Genomic DNA, 12,724 nt, shown 5'->3' with positions numbered 1-12,724 from the left:
ATATGATATCTTTTTGTATCATATTAGTTATTAAATTTATTCCATCTTATAGAAATAAATTAATGCTAATATAATATAACATAATATTATAATATACATATATATACATATGTGTGTATGTATTATATAATACTAAATTTGAATTTTATATTATATATACATATAAATATTTATCACAGAGATACACACACATACACACACACACACAAATATAAAATAAATTAAAATGTTGTATTCATTGAATCTAGACACAAATTAGATTTAATAAATTTCAACATTATGGCTCGAGTTGGGCCCTTCTTATACGCAACCCTATAAACCCATATAAAGTTGGTGGTATGCTAATAGCATCATTAGTCCACAAGTTGCAAGCGACCTCTAGCAAGATATTGCAACTACTTAAATCACATAAGGATCGATAATTTGATACAATCTATAATATAATCATATCACATCCTTTTTGTTATGCAATATTTCAGTCAAGTATAAGGTATGAAAATGTCATCCTCCTTTACGTGATTATTACTTTCTCAATCCCTGAGTAGACTAACTATAGAAATGGAAACCCTTTTTCATTGTAACATGGCCATGCATTTTTCAGTCTCACTCATTAAAGGGCCCAATAACATCTCTCTACTAATGTGAGGGACAAATTTCATCTTCACCATTCACATTCCTCTACATGAAATCCACAAAACTTGATCATAGCGTTTGATCACTCAATCAAAAGTAACTTTTGATTAAGTCATAGCGATCCTCATATAGGAATTCTTAATGATCTCAGGTCAAAAGACTCGATAACATGATTATATATAAGATAAGCTTATGACTTGATATATGCAACTTTCTCATGGAAAGTTGATCCAGCACATTGTATTTTTACAAGTGCCTATGATATTGATTCGTGTCTCCAGATATCAATCAAAATCATACTAGTCTTACTTCATCTTTATTCCCCTAAGGATAATTGATAAGGGATATTTAGGACAATTACTATGATTTATCCTAGGATGCAATTACCATAATGAACATATAAATAATATGGTAATAAAAAAATTCATTATAAATTACAATGTTCATAATAAAATGATTGGCTTAGGGTACAATTTCTAATAGTTGTTTCATAGCACTCTGTTTCCTTGAGATGGCATCTCATCTTTTTTATCCTCTATATAGACATTGAATATCTCATTGCCATAGGTGGGCTCTTGAAAGTTTTGAAGCTTTTTTTTCTTATTTCATTTGCAAGGTCAAAAGGTGGTCAGTCAAGAAGTTGTTTTCAGTGTCCACTCAAATTCGGTGACATCTTGGAAAAGAAAAACTAGTAGCCAGCGAGACAGAGAGAGAGAGAGAGAGAGAGAGAGAGTATATCCTAGAAGAAACTAAGAAGAAGGCCTAAACGAAATGAAACTTCAGCTTGACTCCCCTTTCAACATTGACAACAAGTACACGATAGGATATGCTGTCCTGCTGGTAAGGAATGCTTACTCAACTGAAAAACAACACCTATGTGTTGGACACAATTCCTCTTTTTTGTCACGAGCAAGAGAGATAAAAGAGTCCAACCTTTAGATTGCTCCAGCTAGTTGCTTTCAAGTTGTACTTGCCTTTTAATTTCAAAACACAAAATTGACAATAAGTATTTTTGATTAATCACTTAGAGGTTATATTACAACATTGCCTTTGTTCGTTTTGCTTGCTTTTCATGTTTTTGACGTTCTAGGATTTCTTTCTTGATGGTGGGTTTAGGAACAAGTAGATACTTTCAAGTTTACATTGTTTTACCTAAAGCAATGGTTTTTCAATTCCCATAGGGATATCCACTATGTCCATACTCCTTCAGCTCCTTTAGAAACTTGAATGTTTATAGGTTTTGGAGTATGTTAACTAAAGCTAATAATTTGGTCCAAGAACGACGAGCTGGCTCAAAAAATTTTAGGGTCGATTTAGGAATTTTAAAAAAATTATTTACTTTGAGCTTATTCAAGAAGCTTGAATAAGTCTAAAAAAATTTGAGCAAAGCTTGAATTTAAATAGGTTTAACGTGATTCAAATTCTTTTTTATTATTAATAAAATAAAGTAAAATTTTTAAAATTATTTTTTATATAAAAATTGAAATTGGCTATATATATAATAAAATAATATTTAACAATTAAATTATTTAGGACAACCCAAATAAACCCAAAACCCTTAAATGTTAAGGGCAAACTTTATTATATAAGGCTTTTTAGATATTCAAATGTTTTAAGTTCAATTTTAATAAGCTAGGTCCACACTCTTGAATTATTGAGCCTAATTTTTTTTAATACAAAGCCACGGCAAAGCCGTGCAAAATAATTATGGTCTAGTCATATCTAAAACTATGAGGTTATTACAGTCTATTGAAGGAAAATCTAAAATCGTAACGTTGAAAGTGTCATGCATCGACCGATGAGCTAATAAGTCAGCACATCTATTCGCTTCTCTATAAATGTGGTCAAAAATAATAATCTAGTCTCTCATTGTGAGATCTTTGATCTTCCTGATAATACTTGATAATGGATGGCTTTCGTGATATTCTCTATTGATAAGCAATAATGCTTTCATAGAATCGGTATGGATATTGATTTTAGTTAATTTCATATTTTGATAGAGATTGAGACCTTTAAAAATTCTCATAAATTACTGGGCTTAATTTTAACTCCAACACCCAATGTGATCCATCTAATGTGTTATGAGTTTATTTCAATCAATGATGGCTCTTTCGCGGCAAATGGTTTTCCTTGGATCAACTCGTTTATTTTTGTTTTTGTCGTTTTCTGTTTCTACTCAGTTGTTGTTGTTTGTTTCTGTTTCGGCCCAGTTATTGTAATTTTTACGGCCTTCTATTCTGTTTTTAGTTCAAGGGCCTAAAAAAAGACTAGAAGTATTCCTCTTGGGCTTTTGTATTCATTTACTTTGTTCAAAAAATGTCTTTGTCCCAAAAAAAAAAACCAACAGCAAACATTTCAACTTTCTAATTATTTCCGATCCTGTTTACTAGAGTTCCAATGCGGTGGCAGAGAGATGCTTTTGTTAAAAACAAAAAAGTTCTTCACATGATGTTTTTGTCTTTTCACATTATAAATACATATTTCAATTAAAAATTATATCAAAATCAATTTCAGTCTCAAACACGAAACAGTCCATAAGATTCTGGTTAGCATGAGATACATATCCTAACCATATCAAGTTTCTTATCACCAGTAAACATACATCAACAATAAGCAAATACTCTCTTCCATTTTATCTACAAGACAAAAAGAAAAAATTTTACTCTCATTTAGAAACTATGTTATTAATTTTTTATCATTATTTTTTCATTTTACCCTTTATTATATGTTAGTGAGAAAAAAATATTATTAAAGGATGTGTATTTAATAAAAGTTGAGTTAAAACTTTGTTAATTTTTTAGACATAATTAATAAGTTTTAAATTTTTTTTAATTACAATAAAATATATTAAAAGTAACTTACAAACATAAATCAATTTCAGTGTTCATCACCCTGATTAAAAATTTATAATATTTAATTAAACTATCTAAATTAAATTTATATTGTTCAAATAGATGATAAATTGAATTTATAAAATTTTTTATAACTTTTATTTTAATAAAAATAAAAATATAACCTTTAACATTGGACTCATATTTCATCACTCTAATGAGCACCACACTAAAATTGGTTCCCTTATAAATAAGAGGAGCGAATTAAGAGATAAGGAGCCAAAGTAAGATACAGCAGAAAGGTTTCAAAAGATCGGAAGCGAAACAGTATCCTCTTTATAAAAGGATAAGAATGGATACAACAATCATGAAAGGATGGGATTAATATATAAGATTGATTATACATACATTGCATGAAAAAGGGCTATGTGAAACAAAATCGTTGGAACAGACTACACTGAGCAGCATGTTATACAGCCTGCAGAATCGCATATGAATGTTAGTGGCATAAAGGCACAGATCCTAAAGGTAAAACCTGGTTTTCGATCCTCAGTAGTAATGGAGATGAAAAAAAAACATCTAAATGGTACAAACAATACTCCACATCCTTAATCCACCACATCAGCACTTTCCTCTCCCTCAGTTCCTGCATATCAAAAAAGGACCAAGTTCAGCAAAGGCCTATGACCTCAAAAATCTATGCTGTCATGAAGCACCGTTCTGCGCTATTAAACATCACATGGAAATATATAGTCAAGTAATCATGAACGTTAAAATTTAAAAGTGTGCAGAAAATTTTATGAGAGGCCATAATAACTGTTACGAACATATTCTGAAAATAAACTCTTTTTTGTTCATATTATAAGGCACCTCTAATCACTTCATCAGAACCAACAAGGGATAGGTGGTTAAGTTATTAACATCATTTGAAAATAAAATAAACTTTCAATTTCACCCTTATTTAAATGGAAAATTTTTAAATTTGCATTACATTCTCTCTCATAGTTAATGATTTCAAATTGGAGTAATATTGGAAAAACGGAATTAATACCCCATCAAGTATCTTATATTAAAGATCAAAAAAATCCTTAAACAGGACCGGAGGGGGTAAGTTACAGAAGTCATGAACTCAGGAAGTAAACTGATTCATGCCATCTACAGATAGATGCAAGATTCAGGCTATTGGGAGCAACCAAACACCCAAGCAAATAACAGAGGATTGGTTCTATTTCAACCATCCCATTATCTTCTTTCCCATACTTTTGAATTCCAAATCCCAACATAGAACCACATCTAGAAGTTAGATATAACAAACTGTGAACAGCCTCAGTGTTCAACACATGCAGAATCAAGGACATTGTAATTTAAAAACTCTATAAGATTTAATAAGGCAAAAGTGCTCAAACTCTCAAGAATATAGATTCCCAAAGAGTCACCTATGAATCTACATGGTCTACAATCTAGATAACTAAAGCCAATTGATGAGTGATGAGATGTTTCTCAGGAGCAGCACAGTGTTCAATTGAAGAACTACTGATTAAATAGAGTCCATGCAATTTTGGCTACTTTAATAGAATACTTCGATTGAAGATAACTTGAACGACTAGATGGCATTTATATTCTGCAGAGGCACAAGGAATGGTATGCATGGTGTGTCAAAAAGTATCTCTTTGCATGTAAAATAGATGAATGGTGATGTATTTCATATTTCGGACCTTAAATTCTTCAAAAAGACAGAATTTTCGCACTGTATGATTATTTTCCATTGACATTTTGCAGAGCAATTAATGTTTTTAATATTCTCCCAAAGAAATGCAGGGGATCAATCTCCCAGTGAAATCATCATGCATTAAACAAGCACAATCTATTTCCAAGGCATGTTAAAAGAAACCAAATCTAAGGAACTATTGCTTCAAATTGTATCATATTGAATATGAAACAACAGAATTCAACACTACTGAGTGCCTGTAAGAGTGAAAATTGACAATGCCCCATAGAAAAATCAGGGAGTTGCAGCCAAGACCATTGATGCTTAAAAATGGAGTCATATCGCTTCTAATATATTATGCGATACTCCAAAGTCCAAATTGCATTAACATCTTGTTTTGTAACAATGTAACCATATCCATATTCATGCATCAATTAACGTTAAGCATAATGAATGATACTAAGATCACAACTTTTTTTTTATTAATTATTATTATTATCCTCAAAGCTTACCTTCGTCACCTTCAACTTCACCATCTACTTCATCTTCATCCTCATCCTCAGTGTCTCCAATGTAATCAATCCCATATCTCTCATTCAAATAATCTACAGCAGAAGGCGTTAGCACCAACTTATCAGCATTCAATATGTCGTACAAATTAAGCGTTCTAGGCGTCAACATCTTCAGAGTCCCAATGTTTCTACTCGAAAGCCTCAAATTATCCGAAACTTCAGTGAGCAAGAACATAGACTTCTCCTTCGGGTCAAGCCCCCACCTCTTCATTGCCGCAATGAACTCCTTCGTCTTGGGCTTCTCAAACTTATCCCCAAATTCTTCCACAACAATCGTGTTCACCGCCGCGCTAGACAATGCCGTAGAAATCGCTAATCTCTTCTCCTTCCGATTAATCTTGATGCTCCAGTCCCTAGGCTTAGGCCCGAACACAACACCTCCACCAACTCGGAGCGGGGTCCGATTCGACCCACGACGAGCACGGCCGGTCTTCTTCTGTGGGTAAGGCTTCCTGCCACCGCCACTGACCTCGGCACGTGTGAGGGTGGAGGCAGTGCCTCGGCGCTTGTTCTGGAGGTCAGTGACGACAGCACGGTGCACGACGGCGCGTGCAGTGTCGGGTGGCGCCGCTTTGAGGTCGAGGTGGGTTTCGCCGACTTTTTCGCCGTCGAAGGAGAGGACAGGGAGTGTGGCAAGCTGGGAAGTGATGGAGAGCGATTTGGGGATAGTGGGAGTAAAAGAATTGGGTCTGAATGTGAATGAAGAGAATCTGTTGTGGGATTGGGAGGAAGATGATGAGAGGAAGATAGAGGATGAGAAGAAGGAGAAGGATGGTGTGGTCGCAGAGGAAGCCATTTTCGTCGGATAGAGCAGAGAAAGGAGGAGGAAGGGGCTGAGCACCTCGACTCGAGCCTATCCGTTTAATTTTTCTTCTTTTTTGCTTTTTTTCTTCTGTTTTTGCGTTTATTTATTATTATTATTATTTTATTTTATTTTTGACAAAAATAAAAAGGCTCTCCGTTTGATTCATCAAACACGGACCCAAGCTGTTAAATTTTAAAAACAAAAACAAAACAAAATACCAAGTACTGAAAGACCGATCATTGAATGGGTAAAAATATTTATTTAAGAATTACTTATTAAAATTGTAGTTTAATCAAGTCAATTATAAATAAAAAAGTTATTAAATTAATTAAAATATTAATTTAATAATTTATTAGTTTAACAAGATGAGTTGATATAATTTTTAGATTATACAAAAAAAATTAAAAATATTTAAAAAAATAGAAATAAAATTAACTAACTTTATCAATATCAATATTAATATTAATATATAAGTTTATAACTAAAATCTGAGCTAATAGCTTATTTCTCAGTCTTTATAAAACATATTTAATTAACTTAATTTTTTAAAAATTCTGATTTCATCAAAAATAAAAATTAAATATATTATATATTATTTGCAGAAGAAATTTTAAATCTTTAATTTATAATTCTAACCATAGCTCATGTGACAAAAATGTAGATGCTGGCAAAAAAAAAAAGTGATAAAAATATAGATGAAATAAGAAGCAAATGTTGCATAGCTTAAAATTTTGAAAATGTAAAATCATCCAAGACTAATCTAGATGATAAGGATGGAGTGAAATGCATATGTAAGTGAAGAGTTAAAATCCTTCTAGTGTATGAAAAAACTCTCTCATATAACAAAAAGAAATTGTTCCTGCAAGCAAAAAGTAAATATTTTCTTATAAATTATAATATATTGAAAATAAAAAAAATTACTGTCACGTCAAACTTATAAGTTCTATATATATATATATATATATATAATTCATATATATTAAAAAAAATTGGAATATTTACATGGCATCGTGTCGTCTGGTTCTCACAAATAACAATTATCATCATTTACATTGAAAACTCATATAATATATATATATATATATATATATATATGTATGTATGTGGATATGTATGTATTGGGGAAAAAGTTGTTTAATCACAAGACTACAAGTTTAAGTCTTCTTTTATAACAAGCACGAGCATCAGACGAAGGGTTCTCTCCAGTTCTGCCCTCCTCTTCTGGTGCGATTCTGCTAACGTTTGGGGATCCTATTCGCTTAACCGACATGAATCCTGAATAGTATGTTTCTCTATCCATCTCTTTTTTGATCTTCAATTTCGTATCGGTATCGATGCTTTTGGGGGACCTGAAGCATCGTTATTTACGTTCGGCAGATTTATTTTTATTCCGGGTTGTTTGTTCTTTTCGTGGAGAGTAAGTGCGGTTGTAGTTTGATGGTGCTTCTGGGTTGGTTGGCTGTTTTGATCGAAGATTTTCGTGCGTAACCCTAGATTGATCAACTTTATGAAACCAGATACGATTAATGGGGTTGAAATTCTAGTAACAGTTAACCATGGGTTATGTTGGAATGCTTGTTTTCTGATTGAAATGGGTTCTTTCAATTTTGTCCCCTTTTATCTTGGAACAAAAATTTATCACTTTTGTTGGTAATTTTCTTGCCTTGCTTAAAATTTTGATTAGATTGGATATGAATATTATATTTATCGTTACACCGAATGGCTTGATTCTTTTTTTTTTTTTTTTTTTAAACAAGACCCGATTGACTGAATTGAATTCTGGTATTATTCGATGTTGGAATCAACAGATAGCTGCACCGACATACGATTGTGTTATATAATTACTACCTCTGAAGCCTAAATTACGGCAGAGTTGTCTCTTTGTTTTGGCGAGTCCCTCGTGGAAGATGTATTTGCTATATGGTTTGACTTTACTACCAGTCTTCCTAAATCTGAAAATTAGGGGGGCTTGTATATCATCTACCCATCTTTAGATTACAATTGCTGTCAACTGTAACAGTTTCTGGTGTGGTGCGAATTCATATTGAGGCTCTATGTTTCAACTTCACCTTGCTATCCATGATCTCTTTTCTATATACCCATTTGCCAATGAACACAATAATGATCCCCTAGGTAAGGACTTGAGGAAAACATGAATGGGTAAGCTTTGTGGATAATTTACATTGGTTATGCAATACAAATACTCAAGTATCTAAGCATTTATATTCTCTTAAACAATCACACACACACACACATATTTTAGATATGAGTTAGTTTTATAAGATATTTTTTTAAATAATCAATCACTTATGAATAAGTGCATGCTAACATTTCATGGCTACTCTTTAATGAAATTACATCTATTTTAATTGAGAATGTTAATGAACTTCTGGCTTCATTGCAGTGATTATTTATTCAAGCTCCTTCTTATTGGAGACTCTGGTGTTGGCAAGTCATGTCTTCTTCTGAGATTTGCTGTAAGTTATTATTATTTTATTTCATGTGATGCTAATTAGTATCTCTTACTACTACCTGTTTTTTTGTGACATGGTATTTTGTTCTTTTTGCCCCCGGTTTACCAGGCCTTTCTTCACTTCTAGAAAAATGTGTCTTGACATGTTTTGAAACTTCCTTTGTGTTGATCAGTGCAGTATCTTGTAGCTGCAACATTTTACCAATAAATATTGCATGCTCTGTTCTTTGGTCTTGGTTTTATTTTGCGTTACAATTTTGTTAACCCAAGAAATGAAAGAATGAATTCTTGAGCTAACCGTGAGGCTGTCTTGGAAACATATCATCTCTCTTCCTTTGTTTGTATTTAAACACATGCCCGCTATTGAGTGGATGCTTGAAATCATTTCAGTATTTTGTTACCTCCCTCTATTCTTCCCAAAGAATGTTAATACATCCTTCCAATAGTTTTATTTAATTGGGGGAAATGGCAAGAAAGAGGCCTCTACCAGATACCATCAGTTCATGAAAAGGATTTAGTTCCTGATAAATTGTCCAATAGTGTTGCTTTGGTTGAAAGCAACTACGATTGTTCCCTCCCTCTAAAGAAAGAGACCTTTATTATATGGCATCAGTTTTATGGTTTTACCCTGGATAGGTTGGATGCCATTAAAGTTAGCTCTCATAGATTTTTGAAGACCTTGGGATTGGATGGATGTGTTCCCCTTTGAGATGCTCTTAACTCTGTCATCTGTATTCTTGGCACTATTCTCTCTACCCGCCCCTGCCCCAAAAAAAAAAAAAAATCCAGCCTTTCTACCACTCAGGTGGCAAACCAAAAAAATCAACAAACCAGATTTTCTACCAAACATGAGGCTCTTTTTTGTCTGCTTGGAAAATCAATTTTATTGTAGTCTAAACAATCGACAACCAACAGCATTGAAACCCCATTTATATTTTCTTGATTAAGTTCATTTGCCTTTTTGGTGAGATCAGTGTCAATGGTTCAGAGTTTCCATTCATCGAACTGAATCAGTTTACATCAGTATACAGTTCAGGTCTCTGATTAAACCGGACTAGTTGTCTAACTTATGTGGCCCTGGGTTTAAGCCAAGTAAAATGTATGGATTAGTTTTTAAACAGTGATAAAATCACCTTGTAAAAGCCTCTTAGAAATGTTGAAGTTTCCTCTATATGACTGGCATTTTATTTCTAGCAAAAAAAAAAAAAACGAAAGACTAAGTAATTTATTTGGACAGAACTACTTAGTATGTTAATATTGATATGTTGCAATTTGGTAGACCAAACAGGGCCTTCCTAGCTTATGGTTTTGTCTTAGAAACTGCAGTACGCCTATTTTATGTTGCCTGGTTGTTTTATATCCTTGGGCAAAGGAAGACATGTGGAGTGACTGGCTTGTTCTTTTATGTCGATGTCATTGTATTTGTTTCATGTTTCTGTAGCTTTCTGTCAGTAGGATATGTTTTTATGCTTTTCTTTTTCTTTCTTCTAATTTTCCTTTTCTAATAAAATTCTCCTTTCCAAACATGTTTGATGTTATGGAAGGTTCGTACTCAATGCAGTCAACTGCACGTTTGCTTGATCATAGTGATAATACATACTCCATAGATCTAAATGCGGTAATTTGTACTGTTAAGTTGCTAAACTTCTGTGTTTGACTACAGGATGATTCATATATTGACAGTTACATAAGCACTATTGGAGTAGATTTTGTGAGTACAACTTCTCGAAGTTTTAGCTTGAACTGATTTGGAATGTTTCTATGAGCTGACATTTTTTCTTTTCCGCGTAGAAAATACGAACTGTTGAGCAAGATGGGAAGACCATTAAACTTCAGATTGTATGTATCTAATTGGCTTATGTTATGCTGTTATATTTTCAAGAGGCTGCTGCTTTGTATTTTAATTTTTATTCAATTTATCCTCCCATGCGAATGATATGTTTTTTATAAGAATTCCCTTTCATAAGTTCATGTTTATGGACAATTTGCATAACTGAAACACGAGATTAGTTTGTCAGATTGTTTATTGCCTGATTTCAATCTGCTTTGTTTGTAGTGGGACACTGCAGGACAAGAACGATTTCGGACAATCACCAGCAGCTACTACCGTGGGGCACATGGGATCATTGTGAGTGATGATTCTCGTGACATTCATTTTCATCTATATAAGATTTTTCTCTTCTATGGGTTCTTTCATGTGTCAGCTGACTGGTTTCTCTCTGCCACAGATTGTCTATGATGTGACAGACCAAGAGAGCTTCAATAATGTCAAGCAGTGGCTCAGCGAGATTGATCGCTATGCCAGTGATAGTGTTAACAAACTTTTGGTTGGAAACAAGTGCGATCTTAAAGATAATAGAGCTGTCTCATATGAAACAGCTAAAGTATAGTCTTGCCATCTGTTATTTTTTGTTCTTTTTCAGCTAAAGAATCAGTTTCAATTGTGTTTATGCATTTAGCTGTTGCCGGATATTTCTGTCTCATTCCAATTGTTTGCCCTCATGTTACCATTTTTATTTTGCTTTTCTTTTGTAGGCATTTGCTGATGAAATTGGCATCCCTTTCCTGGAAACAAGTGCAAAGGATGCTACGAATGTGGAACAGGCATTCATGGCCATGGCTGCTGCAATCAAGGATAGGTACTTACAACACTTCGTTTTTTAAGATATGGAAAGGCAAATGAAGCTTTGATGAAAGAAACTAACTGAATCACATGAAAAATTCAATAATTTGTTTGTTGCGAGTAAAAATAGCAATGTGTGTGTGTAGAAAAATATCAGGAGAGAATATTTTTGGCACAGAGTATAGTTGATATGAAATTATTGACGGCTCCTTGGGCAGCGAGCCTTTTCTAAACATTAGGGTCTGCGCTTTACCATTTATCTGATTATTAAAAATTATGTCTGGAAGCTGGATGAGGGACAATGAAAATTTGGATTGAGATCCAAACTGATGGAATGTTTTAAGTCACACGTTAAGTCACACACGTCATTCTCTTCCTATTTGGGACATTCTTAATAATCCAAGCATATCGCCACCATTGTGATTAGTTATTTCAATTTTTTATGTAACTAACTATCAATGTCTACCAAGAGAGCTATTTGATGGTGACTTTCATCCTTTTGTGTGCAGAATGGCAAGCCAACCAGCCAGTAATAATGCAAGGCCTCCAACAGTGCAGATCAGAGGACAGCCTGTTGCCCAGAAAAGTGGGTGCTGTTCTTAGCCCCCAGTGTTATTATTATTTAGTCCCATTTCATTTGGTCAGCCTCTCTTTCTCTGATGCGTGTAATGATGTAAGATTTGTTTGTTATTTCACTAAGTAGTGGATCAATGTCATAGAATTGAATTCCTTGTGGTTTGGGAACTGACCTGGATGATCCCATTCTTTAGTATAGACTTTGCTGATGGTTATGGTTTGTGCAAAATATATTTTATTCAGGGATGGTAATATACTGTGATGATAATATTCTCGTCCTTTAAATTGCAAGTTGACACCTTTTTGCTTTTTATGTGGATTTTGGACTTGGACTCTGCCTCAAAAAATGATTTTTTGGCTCTCAGGTCAGGGACCCCTCCTACCGTTTTTATATATTTTCAAATTTTAATCTGTTTTTCTACCCAAAAAAAATTAATTATATAAAAAATAAAAAATTTTGGATTAAAATGTCTTTGTAATTAATTTTTGGGGCTTTTGCAGAT

General features: G+C 33.3%; 2 protein-coding genes across 3 annotated transcripts; one reads left to right on the top strand and one right to left on the bottom strand.

Moving 5' to 3' along the window:
• Positions 1-3,780: 3,780 nt before the first annotated feature.
• Positions 3,781-6,609, bottom strand: LOC129297374 (50S ribosomal protein L4, chloroplastic-like). Its single transcript, XM_054935707.1, has 2 exons — positions 5,685-6,609; positions 3,781-4,110 (listed from the first exon to the last, which is right to left on the bottom strand). The coding sequence occupies exons 1-2, from the start codon at positions 6,538-6,540 to the stop codon at positions 4,073-4,075; spliced, it is 894 nt and encodes a 297-aa protein (XP_054791682.1). The 5' UTR covers positions 6,541-6,609; the 3' UTR covers positions 3,781-4,072.
• A 1,065-nt stretch (positions 6,610-7,674) lies between these two features.
• On the top strand, positions 7,675-12,532 carry LOC129297377 (ras-related protein RABD2a). Of its 2 annotated transcripts, none has more exons than XM_054935709.1 (8): positions 7,675-7,831; positions 8,954-9,026; positions 10,686-10,733; positions 10,814-10,861; positions 11,079-11,150; positions 11,251-11,406; positions 11,558-11,661; positions 12,155-12,532. In XM_054935709.1, the coding sequence occupies exons 1-8, from the start codon at positions 7,818-7,820 to the stop codon at positions 12,246-12,248; spliced, it is 609 nt and encodes a 202-aa protein (XP_054791684.1). In that variant the 5' UTR covers positions 7,675-7,817; the 3' UTR covers positions 12,249-12,532. The 2 variants fall into 2 exon arrangements, with proteins under 2 accessions (XP_054791684.1, XP_054791685.1); XM_054935710.1 differs by lacking the exon at positions 7,675-7,831 and adding an exon at positions 8,687-8,709.
• Positions 12,533-12,724: the final 192 nt, after the last annotated feature.

This window comes from Prosopis cineraria, unplaced genomic scaffold (genome assembly GCF_029017545.1).
Source record: "Prosopis cineraria cultivar Desert tree isolate PC_DT_omini unplaced genomic scaffold, ASM2901754v1 PC507, whole genome shotgun sequence".
Lineage (NCBI taxonomy): Eukaryota > Viridiplantae > Streptophyta > Magnoliopsida > Fabales > Fabaceae > Prosopis > Prosopis cineraria.
The sequence above is the reverse complement of the archived record's forward strand: the minus strand, read 5'-3'. Positions and strand labels throughout refer to the sequence as shown.

What these genes read in the sequence shown, in the direction of transcription:
- LOC129297374 (XM_054935707.1), bottom strand. Translation starts at nt 6,540, where the DNA reads ATGGCTTCCTCTGCGACCACACCATCCTTCTCCTTCTTCTCATCCTCT. An exon ending in TGAAGTTGAAGGTGACGAAG is followed by an intron (nt 4,111 to 5,684) that starts GTAAGCTTTGAG and finishes TTTGATATGCAG; the next exon opens with GAACTGAGGGAGAGGAAAGT.
- LOC129297377 (XM_054935709.1), top strand. An exon ending in GTCTTCTTCTGAGATTTGCT is followed by an intron (nt 9,027 to 10,685) that starts GTAAGTTATTAT and finishes GTTTGACTACAG; the next exon opens with GATGATTCATATATTGACAG. An exon ending in GTGGGGCACATGGGATCATT is followed by an intron (nt 11,151 to 11,250) that starts GTGAGTGATGAT and finishes TCTCTGCCACAG; the next exon opens with ATTGTCTATGATGTGACAGA.